Source organism: Ciconia boyciana, chromosome 18 (assembly GCF_034638445.1).
Source record: "Ciconia boyciana chromosome 18, ASM3463844v1, whole genome shotgun sequence".
NCBI classification, from domain to species: Eukaryota; Metazoa; Chordata; class Aves; order Ciconiiformes; family Ciconiidae; genus Ciconia; species Ciconia boyciana.
In genome coordinates this window covers 4,259,605-4,286,282 of record NC_132951.1, presented here as the reverse complement: position 1 = coordinate 4,286,282, position 26,678 = coordinate 4,259,605, and the positions used below count along the sequence as shown (strand labels likewise).

The window sequence follows — 26,678 nt, the reverse complement described above, 5'->3', positions numbered from 1 at the left end:
AGAAGTGGTCTTGACACATGGGGCTCCGTATCTTGCTGTACCGTGGCCTGGGGAAGTGCAGATGGGCTGGAGAAGCTCAAGATGAAAAATGACAGCAACCGGCCTTAGGCAAGTACAGGCCAAATCAAGCAGAATAACACGAGAGCCTCTTCATCAGGTGCCATGGAAAACACAGGCTTCTGTCCTTGGCTCGGCTGAGACATAGCTGGAGGAGGTGGGGCTGCCTCTCAGAGCTTTTTGACTACAACATCTTTTTTTCTCCTCAAGTGGATTGCAAGGTTTAAGTGCTTCCCTTATGTTAAGAAAATCAGACTAGAAAACCTCTCAACCATACGAGTCTCCTCGAAGAAAAATAAGAGCATTGGCACAGCCATCAACGCAGAGGAGAGCGCGGGGAAGCTCATCTCTGAAAACATGGCGTGGCAGACATGGCTGGTGTAACGACGGCTTGGGACTGCTTTGCCTCGCAGGAGAGTGCTTTCTGGGTTGCAGCAAGCAATATGCCTGGCTTGCCTCCTGCATTTAAGATGAGGAGACCCACACTGTTGATCAAATGCTGTGCCACCCTCAGGACCAGAAAAATCAGCGTCGTTGAGAACAGCACGGTCCTAAGAGTGGATCTCGTCTAACTGCTGCAGCCTGAGCGGTGAGGTGGAAGGACAAGGACACGGGCTCAGTGGCTCTCAATGGCTCTCAATGGCTTCCCCGCATCCATCCGAGACAAGCCCCACAGTTTGTCCGGACGAGGCCGTCTGCTGAGGCAGTAATGGAGTGCGATGGGAGAGGGGAGGGTCACGCTAGTCTTGCAGAGCCCTTGCCAGCCCTTCCCTCCTCCTGGTGAGCGGTGGCTCAGCCCGCAGCAGCAGGGATGTGTTCTCCAGCCCTTCACCTCATCACCATCTCAGTGCAGTAAGAGCAAGAGAGCCCAACTGAGGTTTGGAAAGGTCCTTGTAGGTCACGCTGTCAAGTGCCTTGTTATCACAGGCACTCTGTAGTTTAATCCTCTTCCCAAGGTCCTCTTGAACAGAAGCTGGAGGTCTCCTTGCCCACCCAGCTAAGCAGAAGGGCACACTGCAGAGGGGGGCATCGATGATGAGCAAGAGAAGGGAGCTAGGAGCAGAACCAGCTCCCTTGAATTGCCACGCTGTGTCCTGTCCTTGCTAATCCTGCAAAGCATCACGTGTGAGACAGGAGAGAGAAGCATCTTGTGGCCTCTCTAGAGTTGAGAATATTTGTTTTTTCTTAAATATACATTCATTGTGCCACAAGGGAGAATTTGGGTTGGAGGAGCTAGTCGCATAACCCCTCTGGTTTTTTGTCTGTAGCCTGTGAGTTTGCAACTTACATGAAAGAAAGAGAAAAATCGAGCAGAAGCAACAAGAACCAAATGATATAATGATCTTTGTTTCTAAATTTTACTGTGTTACAGGGATGGAGCACCATCCATCCCGGCCCACAAGACTTCTGGGAAGCTGAGAAGAACAAGGTATTCCTATTTCAATATTACCAGAGAAGCTGCCATGCAGCTACCATGTCTGTATTTCTCTTTTTAAAAAGATAAATAAAAATCAAAGCCATGAAGAAACCCAGCTCCCAAACCAAATCCATTTGAAAAATATATTTTTGTCATCTCCACCGTGGTTTATTTGACTAATCCCCAGTGGGAGTGGGGAGTGGACTCCAGAGATAAGGTCCTAGGTCTTTATGGTGAGGGGTCTCCTCACTACTGAAGATTTTCCTTCACACAAACATCCCATATTGCATGATTTAAAAATGAAAAAAAAGCTGATTTGCTTGAATACTTGCTCCTTCTTTCCTTCCCCCTACCCCACCTGCTATTTTTTCCTGCATCTCAAGAAACACAATCCCCATTCTTTTCTGAAATGGCGATGTGTCCCTCAGCATCTCTACTAAGAAGGGGCACCAGCTTGTCAGGCCCTCAGCAGGTCTGGGGTGATACTGATTGCAGTAAATTCCAGACATCTGTCACTGGGCTTATGCCAGTGGAGGTCAGAGACATGGAGGACTCTGCTAAGAAGGTGCAGGACTGGCGGCTCGTAGACGCTTTTGCCTGCTCCTTGCACCTTGGATGTCCTCTCAGTTCTGCTGAGCTTCTGAAGCACAGGCTGCAAGGATGGCTGCATCTGCAGGGAAGTCCAAGTCTTGGAACCCACAGAGCACAAGAGTCTTGAATGCCGACTACAAATCCCTGCGCCTTTCAGGACAACGTGTTGGGCTTGCCACCCCTGGAGCTGTATGATGCCTCAGGGTGAATCTGAAACGAGGAAAGTGGAGACACTAGATTTGAAACGAATTCAACCTCTGGATCCTGAAGAAGGACTGTGGGAGTGCCACACCTGGAAGAACAAGGTGACAATAAGATGACCATCGGAGGGGAGTTCATGTGTGCGCGGACCACTGTACCCCAAGGCCAGGCACAGAGCCGTTGCAGGAGCGAACCTGTTGCTCACGTGAAGAATGAAGCTGTTCCCGCTTCATTCCTTGAGCTGCCTGTAGGGAGAGAAAATAGCATCTACAACTGAGTCAACATCTAGAGGAGTTGCTGCCTCGCAGGCATCCCCGAAAGCTACATCCAAGAACCTGGGCTGGGCAGGTGTCCTGCATCGTTTCCAAGGGAGGAACAGGTTGGGTTCATAAACACCTGGTAACGCGGGTCCCGAGAGCAAGCAGCAACTGAACTTCACGTAGTAGAGTCACCTCATCCTGCAGATGCACACCTCGGGGAAGAGCTGTGCATGAAGCAGCTTCTTAGGGGGAAGGGAGAATAATGGCGTCTCTGAGCTCAGCGTTAGGAAACAGTCACTGCTTTCCTGCAGCCCAGAGAGCCAGGGACAGGGGATGGATGGAGGTCATCCATGCTGCGGGGAGGGGGGGGATCGCAAAGCGATGCCAGGCTTGTCCTGGCTTTGGAGAAGGCTGTCTGGTCTTGGAAACACGGGGGTAGCAAAGCAGGTAACGCTCTCGCTGGCAAGGGCTTGGTTTATCTTTGGACCTGACATACTCGGTCAGAATACGCCATCTGCTCTGCCTGGTGTGTCATTGCTGCCGCAGCCAGCTGGGCAGGGGCGAGTGTCAAGGGTTTTGCGTGGGGCTAAGCAGGCTGGGATGAGTCAGCTCACCGCTGACCAGCTCCGCAGCGAGCAGCGGCACCAACTTTCTGGTGTAGCAGCTCAAAGCACAGATCAACAGAAATAACTACTTATATGTATAATCTCTTTCCATCTGTCTCTTCCATTATAAACATATAATATCGTTTATATCAGGTAGATTCAGCCCAATCACTATCAAATGTTGTCGTGATGACCTGTAAGATTCACTCTCCTATAACCCTTCAAGTGTATCTGATTCTTCACCCCCAAGAATGTGACTGTTGGTTTCGATGAGGTTGAGATTTGCAGATTTAAGGCTTTGGGTACCCACTGTCTCCCCAGACCTCTGCAATGCTTTCCCACAAATCCCAGTGTCCAGCTAAGTCACTGGTGGCTGAGCAAGAGGATGTGGTTTTTTTTGGATTAACAGCCCTTCCCAGCGGAGCGGCCCCAGCGCTGGAGGTGGTTGATCTCAGAGCAAGGAACCACGCTTTGCACCTTTATCCTTGAGACCTGCTGTGACTGTGCATCAGGTCTTTGGCATTTAAGTCATTTTATAAAATCCCTTTTGTTGAGGGTTTGCCTTTCTTTTAGGCTTTTCTGTTATTTAGTAGGTGTTTTATCTCTTCTAATGTGCCCAGAGGAGTTTTGGTGCATCTGTGCTGTTGAAGAAGGGTTGGCATTAAGCAAAAATTTCTAGCCTTTTGATGATTGAGAAAGCAGGAGTAGGGGTGGGGGGGGAGAAATTTAAGCAGGATTTTATGTTGGCCTGAAAAAGTGAAGAGAAGAATCCATGCCAGACAAGAGCCAGATGGACAAAAGCCATGACACAAATCTCAGCTCTGACAGCAGCAGCTTACCTGGCTCTGGCAGACCAAGCAGAAAACGTTGCGTGGGCCTCGGGAGCCTCTGCAGCCCATAAACTTAAGAGCACTTTGCAAAAAATAACCTCTTGCTTTTTGCATAACAGCTTTCACATGGAAGGAGTCTGAACACTGTTGACGTGCAGCAAACAGCAACGCTGCACGGGCGGCTGCTGCAGGAGGGGAGGGCGAGCAGTGGAAATCAGCCCCAGGCCTTCGCGTGCTGGGGTGGAGCTGGGTTAATGGGATCAACGCCCATATAGGACTCTTTTAGCATGTGTCTTAATTTCCTGTGTTTTAAGAAATAAGTTTTCTATTCTAGGTTTTATTTTTGCATTTGGCATAGAGCTGGTCCCACTGATTGCCTAAAAAGCCTTATCATGTTACAGACAGCTCTGATTTCCCTAGAACAATACCTGTGCCCCTGCTGCTTTCTCTTAACATCGCATAACCGGCTTCAAATTCAGCAAGAGAGGTGAAGTGTTAGGATAATTGTCAAAAACTAGCAGGCCTTTTACATTACTGAGTGCCTCATTCAGTCCTCAGCAAAGAGCTGGATAAGTGCAGGGAGTTGTCTCTCATGGCCAGTGATGGAAACTCCTGTTGCTTGGGCTGTTCTCAACTAGACTGGGCTAAAACGTACTGTGGGAATCAACGCTGTGTGAAAAGTGTGTGATTTAGGGTATGTAACGGGATGACTGAGAAAGAGATAGTTACCGATGTAACTGTCTGCATAAAGCTACTTTCCAGGTTTAGGGAGAGCGTGTGTGCTGGTTTCAAAGGGAGATCATTAATAATAATGTTATTAGCATCTAATAAGTGTTTTTCATCTATGTACTGCTCAGACATTAACTCATCAGCATGTGACATGCTTCTGGCTGGATTACTCCTACCACACAGGATTTGGGACAGGTCTCTCCTGTCTAGAAATTGCCCAGAGACAAGGACAGGATGGTGGTTTGCATAGGGCGCCTGCCGGCAGATCCCAGCTCCCAGCTCCTGTCCCACGGTAGCACCGTCCTGCCACAGAGCCTCGCGGCAGCCGTTAGCATCACTGCTGGACCAGGGAACTAGATGCATGGCATGACCTCGATGGGAGTTCAGCACTAACAGCCTCAGAAGATGGTTGAACTCTGGACTTATGCTTTAAACTGACCGATTTCTCTTTTCTTTAGGATTCCCTTATGCTATCACTTCACCCATCCATTTCACTCTCCTGCGGTGACTCGCCGTGTTGCTTCCTTTGCTTTTCATCATTTGTCTTTAACCTTTTTGTTTCCAGGACTTCTCCCTCTGCAGAAAGAGGAGTTTCCCAGCAGAGGCCAGGTCTGAGCGGGAGCCTTCCTCACCGTGCTCCCAGGGGAGCACACACGGAGCAGCTCTCCCAGGCCAGGGCTGCTCGGTGGCTTCCCCAAACCTCACACCCCCTTGGACTATCCAAGCTCGAGACCCACTGACCACACTGGTGGAAAGGTCAGGTGGGAGAACAAGACATCAGATGTCTGTGTGGTCCTACAGGTCTGAGGGTGCTTTAGGTTTTCATGGCTAAGTAACGCCTGTAGCTCCGTGGAGCTTTGGGGTCCCAGCTCAGCCTGTGACACCATGGCCGGGAGCCCTAGACTGACACTGTCCCTTCTCTGTCCACTTCCAGCCGTCCAGGAGGAGAGGCAGCGGGGCAAGGACCGCAACGAGAACGAGGTGGAGTCAACAAGTAGTGCTAACGAGGACATGCCCGTGGAAAAGATCTTGGAAGCTGAACTCGCAGTGGAGCCAAAGACAGAGACGTACATTGAAGCAAATATGGGCTTGACGCCGAGCTCGGTAAGGCACCTCTCCCCTTGGCCCCATCCCCGGCACACGGGGCAGAAGGGATGGCTTGTGGGGCCTCAGGATTGACCTAGCACAAATACAGCAGCGAGCCTCGGTCAGAGAGGGTTATCTTATGGGAGAAGAAATAAGTAGAGCTCAGAAATGCAACTTCTTAGCTCTGCTGTAGGCACCATGTGTGAGCTTAGATGAAAGCATGAGGAAGGCAAACCCCTCTGCCCCTGCGCAACCACCAGCACTGGTTCTTGTCTGTCTCACTACCATAGCGAAGGAGCAGGTACTGTAAGGCATAGTTAGAAGGGCTCACAGATAAGATTTCATTTTAGTTAACAGCCCTTAGTGCTAAAAGGCAGGAAGACACGCCGTGCTCTGAACAGCCCAGAGTCCAATCAAGCCAATAAACAGAGCTGTGCGGCTGAAGTGCAAAGAGATAAGAGTTGTAAAATTGGGGTGTGACTTTTCAGATACAGACTTATATAGCTGCTTGTCTCTAAGAAGAGAACACCTGGAGAAGTTTGCTGAGAAGTTTGTTTTCAAGTTCCTTTCCCATTCAGAAGCTTGCATTATAACTGGGCATGCTCGAGGCATCCAGGCTCTAACAGGACCTTGTGTAAACAAGATAGCTGACAGGGAAATAGGAAAAGAGTGAGAAGCTGTGATGAGGGAAACTGTCTTGGTCCCTTTCCTAAGAGATTCCCTTATCAGCAGGTTATGGCCTTGCTTAGAGAAAGCCTCCCTGCAAAGCAGGTACCTCCAAATGTAAGAACCAGCCCATCCTCTGAAATTCTTTGGAGGATAGACCCTATGCAAAGCCTTCATAAAGAGCCCTGTGCCAGAGAAAGTACTTGCTGCCCAGTCTAGGCAGCATTTAGGATGCAGTCCCCATTCCTCAATAGCCCCTGTTCCCCTGAAAGTAATGGGAATAGAGGAATGCCTCTAAAAGGTGGGACTGCAATTGTGGCGACTACTATAGCGGTAGGGTCAGGACTGAGGCTAATTACCCCGTCCCTGGGTGCACTGGGGGAGCCCTGGGATGCCGAGGGACTGGGAAGTCTCAAAGCAAAGAGCTGGAGGGGCAGAGGAAAAAAATAAATTGCCATGCAGCATTGTGCGTGTGGCTTTTGGGGCCAGGGTCAGCTGCACGTGTTTAATTTCTCATTTGCCTTACGGCGATGCCTTCTCGCTGGCACGCACCATCATCCCACGGCGTGCTCTGTTAGCAGGAGAGGGCACCGCTGCTGCAAGGTGTCATCGGGGCTGTGGAGAGTATAAATTACCCCAGTACCCTGCTAGCTATTGCCAGGCTTGCTGCTGGGGAGGGGAGCATCTCCTGGCTGCCTAGCAATCCTTCAGGGGGGCACAGAGGTACAGCTGGGGCTCTGCGAGCGTGTGGGCTGGCTAACCTCGGAGAGCAGGAACGTAGGCTGAAATATCCCTCTGCATTTCCTCTTGCTCTGTCCTAGGTGTCTGTGAGGCTGAGATGATGAAACGCAGGTATTTCTGGGAAGTGGAAGGACTCTGCAGTATTTATTTTCTGCTACAGTAATACTTTATCTCTTTCTTTATATGAGGCTTGGAGGATTGAGCAGGGAATACCTCATCTGGCAGGGCTTGACAGGAGATCTCAGAGTCGGGCTGCTCCTTGTAGAAGTCTAAGTCTTGACTGCCTCTATGGCTTGCTCTTTTTGGCCTTTACCTACAAGGACACTTTATGGCTGGCTTGCTACGTGAGGTTTTTCAGTGCATAAGGCTTCCTGCTAAGGACAGAGCCGATTGCTCAGTGAATCAGTCCAGAAGCAGATGCAGGGCCATGGTGCTGCCCTGCATTTGAGAGCCCCGTTGCACCCTGCAGGCAGCGATGCCCTCCGACCAGAGCAGCCATGAAGCTTGCAAGGGGCTTCTTTGGAGGAGGCAACTCAGCTGTGGTTAGCGAGGGGCTCGGAGAGGCTCTGACAGCTATCAAGATTAAAAATACTTCAGGGGAGTTGTAGCCAGTGTTGTGCTGACTTGAAAACAAACCCCAGAGAGCGAGCTGAAATAAATGGCTTCGTCTGGCACTGCGTCTCCTCAGCCTCTTGTAGCAAATTGAAAGCTGGTTCCTGCATAATTCAACACGCATTACTGTGAACAAGGATGTGTGTTGCATCTAAATAGAAGCAGGAGGCTTGTTGAAATGCCCTATTATTGTCAAGCGGCTTCTGTCGATGAGGTGACATTTGTAGCAGGTTTAGCAGATGTATGAGATCAGCAGCTCGCAGTGACGAGGCCACCGGATGGGGCGAGGGAAGATGGAGGAGCTGCCCTCCTCCCAGCCCTCCCCAGAGAGCCCATGTGATGGAAAGGCAGACAAATTCAGTCCCTAATAGACATGGGGTAAAACACAAGCTGTTTCCTTTTAGCCTGGTATGTTGGGTCCTTTTATTTGCACCCCTGCACCTTAGTCCATCTGCATTGAACGCTGCCGGTGAGCTGGAGAGCTCCAACGCTTGCAAGGACATTTCCACTGGGCTGTGCCAGGCTGGGATGGAGGTGGCAGGGTGCCGTAGGAGTTAACACCCTCCTCTCCCAGATGCTCTCATCTCTGTGACTGTCACCTTGTGCCGTGGTGCCCTGGCTGCTCTGAGAGCGGAGATCCCGGCTCTGGTTGAGGGAGGTCCCTCTGCTTTGCCAGGCTGGCGCTGATTTCTTCCACTGAGGACAGTGTGGGACCCATCTGTGGGGCTTCAGCACAGTCCTCGGAGCTGGTAAAAGGGGAGGGCAGGGAGCCTGCAGCCTGTGAGCTGTTCCAGCAGCCCTGGTATCTAAACACGTTGTTGCTGGTGAAGTGTGCTGCTCCGAGTACGTGACCAGGGAGGGGACCCATGGCTCTGTCCTGACACCTTGATTGACGCCAGAGAGGATGGGGTACGTTCATGGTTTGAAGCCCGTGATGGGGAAAGGGGAGTACAGCGGGGTGTGATCCTTGTGGGTGGCACGGACAGGACGGGGAGGGACGCTGAGCCAGGCAGAAAGCAGCTAAGACAGAGGGATGTGCCCCTGCAAATCTGCTCTCCTGCCTCGGGTAGTAGGAGAGTGCCAAGACTAGCGTTTCGATGACCATCACTAAAACACTCACTTGAAGTAATTGCACCAGTGAGCCCCTGATAACAGCTCTTCAGCTGCTGCAAATAGCTGCTAATTGCAAGTTGTCTGGCTTCTGACCGTGGCAAAGGGGATAAACCCTTTGGGAGGTTCCCACAAGCTGTAAATGAGCATGGCTGCAGAATTCCTCCACGCTGTGTGTCCCAGGAAGCCCTCAGACCCCGTGTGATCCCTGTCCCTCAGGAGCTGGGGACCAGCTGTACGCCCTCAGCAGGTGCCTGTCCCCGGGCAGTACGACGGGGTGCGAGGATGGGTTTGCCTCTGCCCCGTGTCCCTGGCAGCCACGAAGCTGGGCTCCTGCAGTGTAAGCACCACCTCGGATGGGCTCCTGGCCACTGAAAGGCAAAGCCTGTAACTGAGAGGTGTTATCCCCGTTAGCTCTTAATTGGCCTTTGAGCAGCTGGTTTCAAGTCACCATTTTCTGGAAGATGTCTCCAAGCTCTGGTTTTCCAGAAGGATCAGGTGCCTGCGTGTCCTTTCATTCTGTCACACTCCGGCACCGTGCCCTTGCTATTTACTGCGGGAGGGGATTTGCTTACCGTGCACGGGGAGGGTTTCTAGCACCGCTTTGCAGATCCCTTCCTGGAGACAGGCAGGGCCCTTTCGGCTTGCAGGGATGATACTTTTAGCTGCCTCTCAAGCTACGGTGATTAAGTTCTGCCAGGAAGCACCATGGTGGTTCCAGGAACTGCCATCTGAGGTGTAATTAAAGGCTGGGCCCCTCGCTGAGGCTTTCTACGAAGCACCGAAGGTACAGCTTGTGCTGCCGGTGGAGCAGCGGTGATACAGCCTGGGCTGGGAGATGCGGAGCCTGACTTGCTGCATCGGGGCGAGTCCTAGAGATGGCGACAACCTGCCCAGAAGCAAGCCCTGATAAAAGCTTTGGCGAAAACATCTAACTTTTCTAAAATACCCCTTTCATGGGGCTGTGCAGGCGCTTGTTGCTTCATGGGTCAGGTTCTGCTGGATCATGGGGTCTCCCATAAGTCGTGTCCTGCTCTGGGGCATGCAGGGCTCCATCCCTGTCCTGCCCCGTGGGAGCCGGGATGCCTGGGTTCTCCACCTGGCTGCTCCAGCTTGCTGACCAAACTCGGATGACTTGAAGTTGGTGATGTTCCTATAGCCTGGGCCAAGGGTGTCCCTTCCTGCAAATGCCTCTGAATGCTGACGTTCCCCGTGTTTCCAGTGAAACACTTAACCCTGCAAAGCTCCTCCTCACACCCACTTTAGGGTTTTCCTGTTGTCCAGAGGAAAACCCATATTTTCTCCCTCTTCTGGGGAAGAGCCCACTCCCTGCTCACTTCTCCTTGCCCAGGGAAGAGCCCCAGCTCCCTCGGAGCGAGACTCCCCTGCCCTTGCACCCCTCAGGAGCTGCTGGAGATGGGCAGAGCAAGGAGGGGAAAATCCCCGTAACGATGCTCCCTGCTCCTCAGCTGCGCTGCTGAACGCCAGCCCATTCCCATCCATCTCTGCATGCAACAGGTGAAAATACTTTGAAGGCGGGTGCCCCTGAGCTTGCCAGATGCTGGTTATTTTAAGCCTGGAGAATAGGAGACATTGGCTACTGAGGCACAGAGTTTGTGTTTGCTGCCAGGGGACCGCGGAGGGGACCGGGTAGGGGTCCGGGCCATGGCTCCGGTAGGCAGGAGTGAGACTCAGCAGCGTGGTCCTCATCTGCCTAGCCAGGGAGAGGGGTTTGCCATAGAGCAGCCAGCTCAGGGTGAGGAATGGCTTTGTCCTGCTGAAACCGAGACTCTTGCCAGAGGGAGAGGTTACCCTGGCGTTCGTGTCTGCTCTGCCTCGGCCGTGCTGAACTCACACCCCTTCCCCCTGCGATCCGGGGGTGAAGTAAACACTCCTCCTCCGATTTGGAAACTGCTCTTTTAAGGACATGGAAGAAAAATAATCATACAATCAAAGCTGCTAGATATCAGCAGGGATTACAGTGGGATATGTGGAGGGGCTCATACATCCCTGTCCAGAGAGGTAAACCCTATATACACACTTGTACTAGCGAGGTCTGTCTTCGCTGGGGTTAGGCAGTCTCTTCCAGTTCCTAATCACAAGCCCACTTGAGCTGTTAGCAGTTCCTTTAAACAGGGATTTGGTGTGTTTAGGCTGACTGTCCTCCTTGAGAGCAGATGGTTTTTGTTACTGGATAATATTTCAAAGGAAAGGGTTTTTCTCTTTTTCTGTAATGCCCCCTCTGGTGCTGGTTTATCGAGCTGGGAGATGCTGGCACGGGGAATGGCATGGGTGCAGCAGCCTGCCCATCCCTGGGCTGGAGCTAGTTTGGTTCATCGGTCGCTGTGTTGGATATTGGGTCTCAACACTCCTAGTTCCTGTTTTGGACCTTGCTAAAAACTACTTAAAACCATGTGGGGAGAAGCCAAGTCACCTCCTTTCCCTGTGACTGATAATGTCCACTTCTGGGGTGCTCCTGACTTTGGGGTCCTTCCCTGCAGCATGGAGGCAGCGAGACCCTGCAGCTGCTCCTCCAGCCTCTCCTCCTTGCCCTGCCTTCTCCCAGCCTTTCAATCTCCTTTTCTTGGCAGCCCAATGACCCAGTGACGAACATATGCCAGGCAGCAGACAAACAGCTCTTCACCCTGGTGGAGTGGGCCAAGAGGATCCCCCACTTCTCCGAGCTGCCCCTGGACGACCAGGTCATCTTGCTCAGAGCAGGTGAGTGGGAACCGTCCCCGCGCGGGGCCGTAGGAGTGCTACATCTCAACGGTGACAGGTATTACGCTTAGATTTAGGTCCTGGCAACTTGAAAGCCTTTAACTGATTCTGAGTAATAGCCTCTGATAATTCAATTGCTAAATAGGATTTTAAAAAGCCCCAAGGGACGTGTTGCTGAATGTGATCCAAAATGTTGCACCAGCTGCCAATCAGCTGAAAAATGGCCCGGCTTCATCTCTGATGAGCGAGGTGCTTGGAGGTGGGCGCTGGGTGATTTAAACCAAGGGAGCTACACGGTGCCTTTCTTCCAGGCTGAGACTTGAAAGACCTACTTGGTCTTGGGACTCCACGAAGTTTCATCAAACTAAAATGTTTGATCATAATTAAAACCAGAAAGGGGAGAAAAATATATCAACCTCCTTCTCCCACCCACCAAGATGAAAATAAAATTCTCCGAGCTTATTTAAATTTCCTTGTGCGGCAGGGGGTCTGCAAGAACGGAGGCTTTGGGAGGTGAAAAGCAGTTAACTGTAAAAGGGTCTTCTCCCATCATGTAAATTCAAGCCCCTACTGCTGGCAGGTTATGCACAGAGACCGGGGAGGGCAAGAAATCAAAAGCAGAGCTCGACAAGGGTGCATTTTAGGCATGAAGCTCTTTGCATAGCTCCAATCATCAGATAAGTGATTAAAAAGGCTTTGGCTTGAGGCAGCGGAGAGTTTTGCTCCCTTAAACAAAGAGGAAGGCAAGTTGTCAGTGGGACGGATGCAGTGGCTTCCAGCAAATGACAAACTCCATGTGAAGGGTGAGACTGGGAGAGGAAATGAGGAGACCTTGACGGCTGGTCGTGGCACCCAGCTCTCTGCTTGGCAATGAGAGACACCGACCTTGGCTACTCGAAGTAGTCAAGGGAATTCAAAAGGGAATGATGGAGGAGTCTGGTGCACAGCAGAGGTGCAGCCTCAGAGCAGGGCGAGCTGGTGAGCTGCCTGGAGTCAACCAGTCTGGCAGCCAAACCCAAGTAACTCGGGGACTCTGAAGTCCCTGATAGTTTTAAAAGTTCCTCTTGTTTCCCCAAAATGCACTTCTGTAGGGCATTCAAGAGGGGACAGCCCTGCAGGGTCTGTGCTCTTCTCTCTGCACTCTTCTGGCCTCTAGTTAATGGCCTCTGTAGACAAGACACTGCTGATCCACCTTGATGGCAGCGTTCCTGGCTTCTTACTGTAGAAAGTGTGCGCCCCAAAATAAATGCCCATGAAGCTGGGCAGGAAAGTGCTTTAAAAACCAAGTGCAAAGTATTCGCTTCAACACAAAACGTAGGAACTGCCAGAACTCATCCGGTCGAAGGTTGCTTCAGGAGAAGGTATAAGGGCTCCAGAGTAGGAAGATGATGGGATTGGTGTTTCCCCCTTCCCACCACACAAACACTAGCTGTCATTCTGTTTAGTAAGGCCGACTGTAGCCCAAATGCATGAATCTTAAGACTTTCAGCAATTTTTTATTGACTGTCAACCAATGTAACTGTGTACCTTGGCCCTACATACAAATACCCAGTCCTTCTTGCAGCCTCTGAAATCCTTGACCTCAATGGTTTCTGGACGATTGAGTCGCACTGTTTACTGGTGTAGGTTTTCCACTCTTCTTATATTACCGAAAGGAGATTTTTATAGTCACATTTCATCTAATGGTTACAGCAGTATTCTGGGAATGGAGAATTTGGGGGTTTTATTCTTGCTGCAGACTTGGCCAAGTCCCATGCCCTCCCTGGATGGCTCCTGCTAGCCCCTCGGTGAAGGTGCTCCTCTGACTTTTCTGTGGGTGTGAGTATTGCCAGAGCTGGCTCAGGGCCCTCTCTGGAAAATACAAAAAGTGTATTTTTGAAGAGGGTCTCTAGAGCCTCTTGTGAGAGTGGATGAGCAGGGGAAGCATCTCTATAGAAGTCTTTGAGGGCTTTCTGCAAATATCACAGGGAAGAGCTGAATTCAGACAAAAAGCTGCCTTTTGCTTCCATTTCACAAATGAAAAACCCACACCACAGTTCAAGATTTTCCTTTCTCTTTACAAGAAGGCTAATGAAAGCTGAACTGGAGATTTTCTGACCTGATGTTCTCTGCTTTGTGCTGGTGCTTGTTATGACCAACTCCGAGCTGGCATCCTGGAGGGGCCACTCCACGGGGCAGGAAGAGAGGGGGCTGCAGACCCCATCACATCCCAGATTTCATGGTGGCTCTAACCCCACGGCCATGAGGTGGGCTGAGCACCTGGAGCGGCTCCGATGGGCTCCCTGCACCAAGCATCTCTGTCGGGGCCTCAGATAACCCCCCCCAAGTCTTTTAACCAGTGGCTCTATCTATTATTGAGTGGGGCGAGCGGCCTGCTGAGAACAGCTGCCCATGAAATATTTAAGTATTAAAATTTAGCTGAGAGTATTCAGTCATGCATCCTTGGAGGCAAAATTAAGTGGAGCACGCATCTTTGGAGGAGCGGTGCCGGATGGGCCAGCAGTAGCTTTCCTCTAATCCTGAATCATTTAAAAATCTCCCCTCTCTGAGCTTTTTGGAGGAGAAGGAAACCCAACTTTTTAGCCTGTTTTCCCTGGGTTTTCTTGTTTCCAAGCTTGCAGTGACTGAGACAGGAATCACCTGTTGTTTTCTCTGCATCGAGGCCAGCCTGGCAAAGGATGCTGAGCACGACATCTCTGCAGCTGCAGTTCATTTTGTAGGGCTGGTGGGGAGACTTGGTAGTGAGATGGATTGACATGAGGGTCACTGCGCTGCCAGGTGCCTTCCCTACCCCAGAGGAGCCAAAGCATCCCCGGAGGCTGCAGCCCCCCTGTTTGATGAGAAAGGAGTTGCAAGAGTCAAAGAAATCCGCTCTGCTTCTCCAGAGCTTGGGCTGAAACGCAAGACTCTTTGGGTAGACTTGTTTGATCTCTAACGCAGATTTGCTGCCTGTGGTTATACCCGATTTTTCCTGCTTGCCTCTTTATCTTGTCGGCTCTTTGGGGATGCTCTGGTGAAAGCCCTGGGTAGAAACAGGTTCCCCATTTCAGCCAAAACATCCCAGCTTTAAATGGGAATAATTCAGCTGAAGGATGCTGATTAATCCAGCGCTTCTTAGCTGGAATAAGCCCAGCACAGATGTTGGCAGCACCCCGCAGCCTCACCCCTTTCACGTATTCCTGGCAGGCCAGAGGCTGGATTCGGCAGCGCTGGAGCTGTGCGGAGCCACAGCAGAGGGTGTTGGGTCACGGCCGAGAGTCAGGGCAGGGTTGTGAAAGCTGGTGTCGCGGAGGGATGTTGTGAGCCAGCTCTGGTTTCTGTCGGTTGGAGCTGCGGGTGGAGTTGCTGTGGGTCTGCATGTGATGGCTGGTGGGAGGCACCCACGGCACCTTTCTGTGGGTCTGGCTCTGGGAGGTCCTCTTCAGCCACAGAGCACGGTTCCTGCAGGCTCCTGGTGCAGTCCCACGTCTTTTCTTCAGTCCTCCTTGGGTTTCATAGTGTTGCAATCCCTCTGCAAGTGCCAGGCCTCGCCCAGTAAATAGCCAAAAAAATGTTCCTGTGATTGGGGTGGAAACATCCTGTGGCCACTTAGGAAAGAGTGAACTTTATTCCTTGTCAACATTTCTAATGGCACAACCCATCTCTGCAGCAGTAGGTAAATACAGCACAGGTGGACCTTGTATTTATTCCAGTCAGCGAGAAAAGACATGTTTCTGTGGCAGGAGAGGAGGTGAAGGATGTTGTTGCATTGCTTTTCCAGCCTGGGGGAAAAAAAATAAAATCAAATATCCTGACATTTCTGGACCCTGCCAAGCAGCCGTGTTCTGGGCACCAGAACATTTTCAGGCGGGTAAATCACCCACGTGATGAGCGTGAGTCTCCCCAGGGTTGCAGAAGACCCATCTTGTCGTATTGAAGATGCCTCTCCTGGTTCAAAGTCACTGAAATTTCCACCCTTCAAAACCTTACAGTATTTTTTCTTGTTATGGGTTTGTTTTGGGCATTCTTGAACTCAGCTGGTAGCAGATTTAAGAATTTGAAGACGTGCTAAGTTAGGCAGGGGATCTGGAAGGTGGGGAGGGAGGTCACATCTCCCTTCCCTTCCCCATTGGTAACTAGCCCAGACTGCTCCCGTGGTGTCCGTGCTCACAGGATGTGTTTCCTATCTCCTGAAGTAGCACGTCCAGTAACTAATAAGACAAAAGCTGATTTCCAAGCCGCTATGGAAGGCTGTTAGCGGAGCAGTCATGGACATGGGACATCCCTGTACAGCGGCAGGCGAGAGGAGAGGCAATCCCTTCCAGTGTTTATATGGCAGAAGCAACAAACCTGCAAGCAAGAGTTTTCATGGTCCCGATTTACACAGCTGAATAATGGTGAATGAACTTTTGTGCCCCATTATGGCCTGAAAATGAGCCCAATTAGCTGATATAAAGCGTTAATAGGTCTTTAACTGCTCAGAGGCAGGGAGTATAAGGTCAGAGGGGGAACGCAGGGCCCCACACCCACTTGTAGGTTCACAGGGAGAGAAGCAGGGCAGAGAGCTGTTTGCTCTGGTGCCTGCAAGGTTTATAGAGGAAACTGCTTCCCTTATTAGCGTTGTATTTTTAGTGTATTTGTTCCTTAAGGTTTTTTTCCTTCCCTGACATCCAAGAAAGGATTGGCTCCCCCCTCCATTCCCATATCCAGCCTCGTTACTCTAGCAAAGGCGGTTCTTGAGTGGTTTCCTCCTCTCTTTATAGCACTGGGGAGGTGGCACTGCTGATTCCCAAACCTGCTGAGGTCCCCATGGCTCTAACCTGCGGCCTTGGTTGTTTTCTCCTCCCCAGGGTGGAATGAGCTCCTAATCGCCTCCTTCTCCCACCGCTCCATAGCCGTGAAAGACGGGATCCTCTTAGCCACCGGGCTCCACGTGCACCGGAACAGCGCGCACAGTGCTGGCGTCGGGGCCATCTTCGACAGGTGGGCAGAGGGAGGGACGGATGGTGGGGAACACGTCTCAGACCACCTTGCCTAGACATCCCTGTCTCCGTCTCCGCACCAGTCTGCCTCCGTTCCCCGCCTTGCAACCTGCTTGAGGAGACGGATGGAGATGCGTCGGCACGTGGGCTCATGGGCGGAGGAGCCCGGGCTGAGGCGTGTCCATCCCACGGCATGGATGGAAATGTCATGGTCCTTGCTGCGGGCAATGACATTAAATCCCTCCTCTTAAACCTGCAGAAACCAACAGCCCGAAATAGTCAGGGAGAGGGCTGCCCAGTGCAAATCAAAGCCTCTTTCATGGGGTCCAGATGCCTTCTAATGTTACGAGGAGGCTGCTCCTCTATTTCTTTTCATCTTTAATTGGACCAAGACGTGATTTTATTTTCACAATGAAAAAGCACCAAAAATACCCAGCAGGTTCCACATGCGTATCCCGAGGGCTCTTTAATCTTGTGCTTTGGGAAAGTGTTTTAAAGCCAGACTTGTAGGGTGTTTGACCCACAGTGTGGCTCCAGACGCCGCTTAAATTGTGGCTTATTTCTCTGCCCAAGACTCATCTTGATACAGCTTAGTTGAAACCAAATCACCTTTGCTTCTTTGCTTTGCAAGGAAATTGTTCTTCAGACCTGGGTGACATCATTTGTTTCCTGTGAGGTCATAAGTGCAAGATCATGACTTCACTGCAGGATCTAACAGGAAAAACTGGGCAATCAGTGGAAAATATTTCAAGACCAGCACCTGCAGTAAGAGCAAAGGGAGTAATAAAAATTACTGGCAGAGGAAATTGCTTTTAGATACCTGTTGGGGTTTTTTTTATATTATTATTTTTTATTTTTAGGCAGCTTTCTCAGGTGCCAAAGCCTCTCAGTGAATGTATGAAGCCAGTTTTTATGGTCCCTGTTGTATCTCACAGGAACTATTGATGTTCCTAATGAGCTATTTTTGATACAGGAGGAAAATGAGGGCATATCCGCAGCTGGTATAAGTGAGCACTATCCCATGGCTTCATTAACCACGCAGTGGAGGACCTCACTCTGGGTCTGACACCTGGGTGTTTCTTCATGTCTTTTTAATGCTGACGCCTGTGATTTCTGTGTCCTTTGCAGAGTACTGACAGAACTCGTGTCAAAAATGCGAGACATGCAGATGGACAAGACAGAGCTAGGCTGCCTGCGAGCCATTGTCCTCTTCAACCCCGGTACATGCCGTTACCTTCTCTCCAGTCCTCTCTTGGCTGATGCTGTGTCCTTTTGGCTCCTTTTCTTGCCTATAAAGCTCCATTGCAAATAACCGAGGGCACCCAACTCCCAAGGACAGGGAAAGAAGGAAGAGAGGCAAGAATGAAAGTCAAATTAAGTGCTGCACGTGCATCTGCCACCCTACAAGCATGTCCTTTGCAGGTCAGGGATGGATCTGGATCCATGCCCAGGGTTGCTCTCCAGGCCTCCCTTTCCAAGGGGTGTTTTCCCCTTCATAGAGGGCAGCGCGGTTTCACGGTCCGAAATATTCTCCATGCAGGGCCCAGCCTTGGCTGGGACTCGGCTGCAATCATCTGAGGAGATGGCGAATGCTGCTTTTGGAGCCAGCTCCTACTGATGGGCTGAGTTCTCTGCTGAGCTTGAGGGGCTTTGGTTTGATCAAAAAGAAGGTTCTGGTGCTTGAGGCGGTTGTCTCTGAATAGGAGCAAAAATGAATCTAGATATCCATACTTTTGTCTTGAAGGGTTAGAGCAAAGTTAGAGCATGGACCTAGACTGGATATTAGGAAATTTTACTTCACGGAAAGGGTTGTCCAGCATTGGACCAGGCTGCCCAGGGAAGTGGTGGAGTCCCCATCCCTGGAGGTATCTAAAAGACGTTTGGCTGAGGTGCTTAGGGACATGGTGTAGTGGTGGGCTTGGCGGTGTTAGGTTTACGGTTGGACTCGATGATCTTAAAGGTCTTTTCCAACCTATACGATTCTGTGATTCTGTGACCTTGTTGTCCTCTCTTTCCTGATCTCACCATCCAAGGGCTTTTATTAACTGTATTTCTGGAAAAGCCCTCTGCACAGCCTGCAGAACGTGAAAGGCATGAAATGTGCTCATACAATCACAAGAACTTTATTTTTTGTCTGCAGCTTGCTTAGTTTTACAGACTCCAGGAGGCTTCACGCTGCTCACTTCCCCCAGCTGCCCAAGGGAAGAAGAAGGTTCAGAGCCGGGGTTTGTCTCCGGCGTTTCAGTGAGCAAAGCCCTGCTGCAGCAGGAGATAGTCTGCCAGCCTGCAGATACCTGTACAGCTCTGTTGGGGGGTTCTCTGTAGTGTAGAGCAGGCCAGTCCAGAGCAGAAGTAGATGGCAGCCGAGGGCAGACCTCCACATCTCCGGCCACCCCTTCCCCTCCCTGCCCTCCCAGGAGCACGGTTTGTGCCCAGGCACGGCTCTTTCTCTGGCCTTTCCCACCGAACCCAGGCCAGGGCGTTTCAGCAGGGTTTATTGCTGTTTCTTGGGTTTGTTTTTCTGCTTGACTTCCCCCCTGCCCCCTCCCCGTAATCACCAGTAATTTATTGTCTGTAATTTGGGATTAGCCGTATATGGTAAAAGAAGGGGAATCTGGAGAGGTTCCCGTGGTGCGTGTGCTTGGGGATATCGATTGCTCGACTGTCCCTTTCACCCTACTAAAAACAGATCCTCGCTGTGTCGCCGGGGACCTGCCAGAGCAGGGGCTTTTCGTTTAGCCCTGCCACAGTGCTTCGTGCTGGAGGGAGAAATCCCACGAGCCCAGGACTTGAGGGCGACTCAAACCCTTCTGTGACCACTGGAATGAGCCAAAATGGTTGGGGTTGGGGTATGAGGTGGAGCAAAACAGATCTGTAGTTACAGGGCAAACCTTTCAGGGCTTGAATGCTCTCTGGGAGGTGTTAGGTACTGCCCCAAATTCCTGGGATTCAGACCCCTCGTCCACACTGTGCCCTGGTCTGGTGGTGCCAGGAGGGGTGGAGGGGGCCGGGGGGGTGCATAGGGGGGTCCTTGCCTGCCCAGAAAGCCTGGAGGTTTTTGGCTGATGGTTCTTTCGTTGCCTTTCAGACTCGAAAGGTCTCTCCAACCCGGCTGAAGTGGAGGCGTTACGGGAGAAGGTGTACGCGTCGCTAGAGGCATACTGCAAACACAAATACCCCGACCAGCCCGGGAGGTGAGTTGCTGGCTGTGCCCTGTCCTCCTGCAGCCTCGCACCCCTGCAGAGCCCCATGCAATGGGTGCTGCAGCCAGTGCAAAGGGTGCTGCAGCCCCGGGCAGGGTCCGAGTGCTGTCCTCGGGGTCGCTGCACCTGCAGCGTGCGGGTGCTGAGTCCCTTCCGTTTAGTACTTTCCGCTCCTACGTCTTCTGGGAGTGAACAGTTCTCTGCAGAGAAAACCCCTCATTTCTACCTGCTTCAGCTGTGAACATCCTTAGAAAATCCCTCTGTGAAGTGCAGAGAGGTCTTCATTCCCGTGCCAGTAAATGCAATGCAACCAGGACAAGGTCAGGCAGTAACGGCGGTGCCGAGACCTGAGGAGCCCCGGCTCCTGTGGCCGCAGCAGTGGGATGAGCACATGGGGGAAGGGGTATCATTTCCCTTTTGGCAACCACAGAGAGCAAACCACAGCAAAAATAAGACACACACGGAGTTAATTTTTGGTGGCAGATGAGCATCATTGCTGGGAAGTGAAAGCCTCAATTGATGCTCTTTTCTCCCCTCCCTGCCTCCCCCAATCCAGCTGGGAATGGGAGGGGGAATTAGGAATGCTTTCCTGGACTGCTTCGGAGCTGAGTGGGCGCATTTTCCCAGTTACAGCCTGAAGCTGGCAACTGCCAGTTAAGTTACTGACAGTCGTTTGGGAAACCAAGCAAAGCACTGGAAACTGCTGCTGGTGCGTATCGCTGCTGAGGCGTGAATATTGGGAAAAACAGCCCAAGCAACTGGGATTTGCATCTCACCTGCATTCCCGGTCTTGCGTGTCTGGATGGTTAAAAAAATAAAGGATGCTCTTTTGCAGTGATGAATGCAGCAGCCAGATCACAGCCTCAGAAGTAATATTGGACTTATTTTTCCCCCCTTTGGGTACCAATGTGTTGGCAGATGGAAAAAGACACATTGTACAGGGGCTTCTTGGATGTTCATGGTTGGCTTGTGGCAGGGAGAGTTAGGATGAAGGTACCGTTGGGTGTGTTTGACTTTGCGGTGAGGAGGGGAAGTGGGGGATGAGCACAGTGCACAGAGCAGGGGTGGTTACCTCTCTTCCCCCGGGTAGTTTGCGTGGACTCAAGCTGACTCTCAAGCCGACTCCTCTTCCAAAAAGTGTTATTAAATTGCAGTTCCTGAGCAAATCCAGAAGCAGACCCTGGACTTTGGCTGTTCTGGTGTTTCAGAAGAGCTCCGCTCCCCTTGGGGCTCACAACGAGCAGCCAGCCGTACCTGGCGCAGGGAGAGCTGTGCTGGGAATCGTGGCCAGCAGCTCTCCTGGATTATTCCCCCGGTGGGATGAACTCTTTGCTTTGCACAGGCGTCCAGTGTCCGCAGCGGAGTTGTGCTGCCCTCGTACGTCACTGCTCGCTGCCGCAGGCTTGGGTGGGGCTGGGCAGGGAGGTGGCATGGGGACAGCCCTGCTCTTCATCAGCCAAACCGCCACGAAGCCGCTGTGCATGACGGAGCAAAGTCGCTGAGCCACTAGTCAAAATCGGTTCCCCAGGGCTCTACCTCAACGATCAGCAATGTGTAAGGGAGCATTTTAGGTCCGGTACCTGCACCAGGGGCTCTGGAGTTTGATCTCTCACTGGCTTCAAATGACCTTGGGCTGGGGACCTCCTTGTGTGATCCTCACACCCTTCTTTGGTGACCTTAAAGGTTTTTGCACACTTAGGGCTGTCCTGAGAGCCGTGACTGGGCATTGCTGACCTTACTGCATGTCTTGTACGGTGCAGGGCAATGGTGGAAGAAGCCGAGGCAGCTCGGGAGGGTTAACTCATGGGCTGCAAGTCCAGAGTTGCACAAGAGCTAAACAAAGTTCTCAGGAGCCCTCTCCATCCTCCTGGTCTCATGGCACAATGTGATCACCATCTGGGGCTGGAAACAAGTTCTTCCTGTGGTTGAGCAAACGCTTGGTCGAGCCCATGGCGGGCCCCCTCCCCTGCTCCACGCTGCAGCGAGCGCTTGGCTTCCCCACCACTTCAGATGCTCTTTGGTGCATGACTTCAGCCTAGTCCCTGGCCATGGAGGGCCCGCGAGCACCATGTAAACACCGAAAGGGAACTTCTCTGCAGCAGCGAGCTGGAGGGAGGCATTCCTAGGAAAAACCCAGCTGTGCTCCCCCTGCGCCAGCCCCTGCTCCTCCGCAGGGAGGGCACGGTGCATACGTGACACCGAGCAGCCGTGGGGAATCGGGGCTATTTTCTCCCCTCCTGGCCGCAGCCCTGGCACGCTGTGCTGCAGGCTGGTTATCTCACAGTTAAACGTATCTGAGGGCTGGAGCCATCATCTGGTTTGGTTTAAAGTGAAACTTCCTGAATGGGATGGTAGGACTGATTTGTTTTTCCTGGCTCTGCTCCCACCGTTCTCGCCAGCTCAGCAAAAAAAAAAAAAAAAATAAGGAGAGAGAAGTGTGCATGCATGTATAATATCAGTATGTTTATGCATGTCTCTCTATGTGTGTGTTTTCTAGAAAGTCCCCTTCTCCTTGGGCTGGTTCCGGCCTTTGCTTATGTTCAAGCCCTGATTATGCAGCAGTAAAACCAAATAAATGTGCTCCTGGCCATTAAAGGGCCTTTTCCCCGTTTTGAGAGCAGGGAGACCACATCCTGCAGCGCTTGGGGTTGCTGCCTGCACCCCCGCGGCACGGGCAGGCAGGGTGGGGGCACCCCTGGGTGGCACCGCGGGTTGCTCCGAAGCACCCTTGCAAGGAGCTGGCAGCTTTCTCCCGGCTCTGCAGCCTCCTGCTGCCCTCGAAGCCAAACGCACGGCGGCCTTTCCCTGGCACGGCTGGCCGGCCCTCGGGCTCGTCTTCTTTGCCCCGGCCGGCTCCTGCAGCGCTGTCGGCTCTCCCCAGCCCCCCTGGCTCTCCCCTGCCTGGCTGCGCACCCCTCCTGCCTTGTCAGCTCTTGCCGGAATCCAGGGTGCGACCTGACAAGCATCTCCGCCAGGCAGGCTGGGGAGAAAGGGCTTTTGTTTGGCTGGGGCTTGGCGGAGCCCTGCGCCGGGCAGGGAGAAGGGGAGCACCCCGTGTCCCGGCTGGTTTGCAGTGCTGCTTCCAGCTTTTGCATCAAAGCCCTTGTCTCCTTCCATTGGCTTCACCCCCGGGGCACCTCCAGCCTGGCTGTCAGCCGGGTTTCTGCCGCGCCAGCAGCCCCCGGGGCTCGGCAGCAAGCAGCAGCCTGGGTGATGGTGCCCGGTGCCTGCAGGAAAGGGGCATCGCCGAGCAAAGTGCTGGCTAACGCCACTCACCATCTCCTCCGTCCCCTCCCCGGCTGCTTGCCCCTTTCCCTGACCAAAGATCGAGCTGCTGAAGCTGCTTGCACCACTGCCTGTGAGAAGGCCAGCCCCGTGGTGCCTCCTCCCCATGTGGTGTAGGGACCTTGCGGTGTAGGGAGCCCACGAGCATCTCGGGGTGCTCGCTGAACGGTAATGCACATGCGTGACACAGACACATGAAGCCAGTGGTGCACCCCTGTCCAGGGATGGCCTTTCATTTCTTATTTTACTCTTCCAGCTCAGCTATCAGCACGTTTGTTGTGAATATCCACCTTGGCTGCCTGATCTTCAAGGCTGGGGACATAATTAATGATTTCTCTGCACAGCTCTGGGTGTAGCCCTGTAACTTCGGTAGCAAAAGAGGTTGTGTCTGACTCCCAGCCCTTCTGAGCAGGAGCAACCAGAGAAGCTTTGGGGGTCAGGGCAGAAACGGGGCTGCCGGTGCGATGTCTGACCATGTTGTGTCTCCTGCCCCCAGGTTCGCAAAGCTCTTGCTCCGTCTCCCAGCCCTCCGGTCCATTGGCCTGAAATGCCTGGAGCACCTTTTCTTTTTCAAGCTAATAGGCGACACACCAATCGACACCTTCTTGATGGAAATGCTGGAAGCGCCCCATCAAATGACTTAGAGAACTGCTGCTGGGTCAGTCCCTCGCCCGGTCGGGGTCTCGCGGGGCCCCTTCCTTTGCTTTCCTCTGCCACCGCCCCAGCCCGTCCCTCCCTCCTCTCCCCAGCGCTGGAGGCACCGTCTGATCCGGGGTGACCCCCTGCCGTCCTCGCCTCCTCGTCGCCTTCACCCTTGTCCGTTTGCTGTCACTGCTGCATCTCAAGACCTGCTCGCTGGTTCCCTGCGCTAGATGTAGAGAAGTGGGAGCGGAAAGAGCTTGCCACCCGCCGCCCCGGCTCACACCCCTGCCCCGGCCCCCGCTGTGCCGTGAGTTTCGGGGTGAGCTGCCGGCTGGGCTTGGCGTCACCCCATGTGCGTGCCGCGGCCGGCGGTGCTTCCCCCGGGGCAGGAGCGGGGATGGGGACAGTCCCAGCCCTTGGGGCAGTGGGGTTTGGACAAGCCGAGGGGAGTGGTTGAACTCACCGGATTGCAGCTGGCTATTTTCAGAGGATGGAGTTTTTGAAAAAGAGAAGAGGAAAAAAAAAAAAAAAATTCTATTTTTGGTTTCTAACTATTATTAGTAGTCTCAGTAGTTACTTCGCAGAGGGAGAGGCAGGCTGGAGAGGCGGCCCGGCCCGTGCCCCGCAAATGAGTCACCCATGGCTGCACAGAGCCTTCTCCTTTCAATTAAAAGCAGAGGATTTGGGCTTGAGCTGAATTCCCCCCCAAATAATGAGGCAACTGGTGGCACAGGGAGCCAGGGCACCCTCTTACCCTCTGTGCAGAGGGTCCTGCGGGCAGCAGCGCCTGAAAAATCCCCTTTTGCTGTCCCAGAGGGCAGCCGGTCATCGCTGCTCTCCCTGAAGATGCCTCTGCGCTTGGTGTGGAGCTGCCCACGCGGACACGAGCCGGCTGGAGCACTTGCTTTAAGGCTGCCAGGGACTCAACATGGGCCTTCCCCAGCTCGCGGGGTCTTGCTGGGAGCCCTGCCCTCAGCACTGCACCCAGCATCCCGGCACGGCCCCGCTTGCGAGGCTCGGTCCTGCCAGACCCACGCTTTATTTCAAGGGCTGTTGCATTGGCGCAGGAGGAGCTGGTGTGTCAGCAACGGCTCCTTCTTGGTTTTTTGGTCCAGATCTGGTTCAGTGAGGTTGGAGGGGCATTTCCAGCTGATGGGGTGGGCTTGGCAAAACACCCCCTCCGTGCCTGCATTGCGGGTATGCAGCAGCCCCGGGTACCGGCAGGCATTTCCCCTGGGCCAGCAGCGCCCGAGCCCTCGCCTCGCGCGGGGGTTTCGGCTCGCCCAGGAGGCTGCTCCTGTTGATTCAGCAGCTGCAGTGCAAAACACTGCAAGGCAACAATTAGTGGGAGTGCTTGGCCAGGCTGGCAATTGTGGCTGTTAATTAGTGGTGAAGCAAGACCAGGGCTCCCCCTTCCCTGAATCTCTCCCGTTGGGCAGGGACGCGGGGGCTGAGAGGTCCTGGCTGGGTGGGGGACATGGCAGCAGCCCCTGCCCGTGTGGGCAGTGTGCCCATCCCTGGCCTGGCCGGGATGCCAAGAGCACTTTAGCTTTTGTACAGTCCTTTCCTTGAATCTTTGCGTGGCAGCAAGGAGATGGACAGGTTTTTGGGGATTAGGGACACGGTCCCAGGAACGTACCCACATCCCACAGGGCAGGATCCCCCAACCAGGGAGCGTTTCCCCTTCACGTCCCCATTGCACCTTCATCAGGTGTCTCCAGAGCCCCACTGAAAAAAAGAGAGGGGAAAAAAAAAGCAGAGCAAGCGGTGAGGGATGTTGGGGAGGGTTTTTCCCCCCTTGGCAGGACGGACTATCCCGAACACACCGTAGGACGGGTGCTTGGAGCCAAGAACGAGGTGCCTCCGGTTGGCCTCAGGCCAAGGGCTTCCCACCACTTCCATGTCTTCTGTGCTTTAAAACAACAAAGCGTTAGGTCCCCAAGGTATTTCTTTCTCTTCTTTCTCCCTGTGGGTTGTAGCTGGCTCTTCAAACATCGCCTTTGTGCCTGGAGGGGGATGGAGCAGTGCCCACCAGCTCCCACCTCTGTTTTTGAGGGGACACAGTTGTCACCCGCCTGTTGTCATCCCGCCTGGCAGCTCGAGCCCCCGGCTCCATCCCCTGCAGTTAACCAGGCCATCTCATTGCTAAATAAATACTCAGGATTTCAGGTCATAACTTTCCCTTAGGCTGGCCTGAAGTGGCAAATCCACAGAGGCAGGGAAAGTGTTTTGGCTGTGTTTCTCCAGCAGCCTGCATGCTGCCGAAAATATTATTAAACAGCTTCACCCTGCGAGAACTGCCAAGAAAACTAGGCAAGAGAAATGAAATATGTAAAGGGTGCCAGTAAACACGAGCAGGCTGTTCCTTGCCAGCGTAAGGCTGGCGCAGGCCCGGGGGGGCTTGCAGGGAGGTGGTAGCTCCCAGCCAGCCACGCGGAGCTCAGCCCGGAGCCAAACCAGTCCCCGGCAGCCCCCAGCCCGGCTCTTCCCGGCAGGAGGGAGCCGGAGCTCGCTTGCCGGAGAGGATGAGGGTGCTTTGTGAAAGAGTCGGTGGATATTGCACTAGAATAAACCTGCTGTCCTTCTCCGTTGGGTGGAACCACTTTTTTCCTGATTGATGTCTTGGAAGGGGCTGTTTGGTGCGGGGTGCTGAGCTGTGGTGGCTTGCAAGGCTGCGGTGTGGCCGGCTGCAGCCCTGGGCATTGCTGGGCTGTAGAGTGGGAGCTGCCATGCCATGCCATGCCATGCTATGCCGTCCCGTGCCATGCCATGCCATGCCATGCCATGCTATGCCGTCCCGTGCCATGCCATGCCATGCCATGCCATGCCATCCCAGTTAGCATTTGACCTGATGAAACGCCCCGAGCAAGGGGATGTCCTCAGCAAGTACTGTGGTGCAAAGGGGAAGGCTCTGCGGGCCAGGGGCTCTCCGTCAGGACGTGTGTCTCCGTGCCTCAGTTT

The 26,678-nt window shown here is 53.0% G+C and overlaps 1 protein-coding gene across 5 annotated transcripts in view; it reads left to right on the top strand.

Annotated features, from left to right (window-relative positions):
- Nucleotides 1–26,678, top strand: part of RXRA (retinoid X receptor alpha) — a 121,548-nt gene that overhangs the window by 93,001 nt on the left and 1,869 nt on the right. For 2 of the 5 annotated variants that reach the window (XM_072882996.1, XM_072882999.1), the window contains exons 5-10: nt 5,625–5,794; nt 11,497–11,626; nt 16,456–16,588; nt 17,716–17,807; nt 19,676–19,781; nt 23,572–26,302. In XM_072882996.1, the coding sequence (XP_072739097.1) occupies nt 5,625–5,794; nt 11,497–11,626; nt 16,456–16,588; nt 17,716–17,807; nt 19,676–19,781; nt 23,572–23,719 (779 nt within the window). In that variant the 3' untranslated portion in view covers nt 23,720–26,302. Of the gene's footprint in view, nt 1–5,624; nt 5,795–11,496; nt 11,627–16,455; nt 16,589–17,715; nt 17,808–19,675; nt 19,782–23,571; nt 26,303–26,678 lie in introns of those variants that run through there. The other 3 variants (XM_072882997.1, XM_072882998.1, XM_072883000.1) reach the window with 3 other exon arrangements.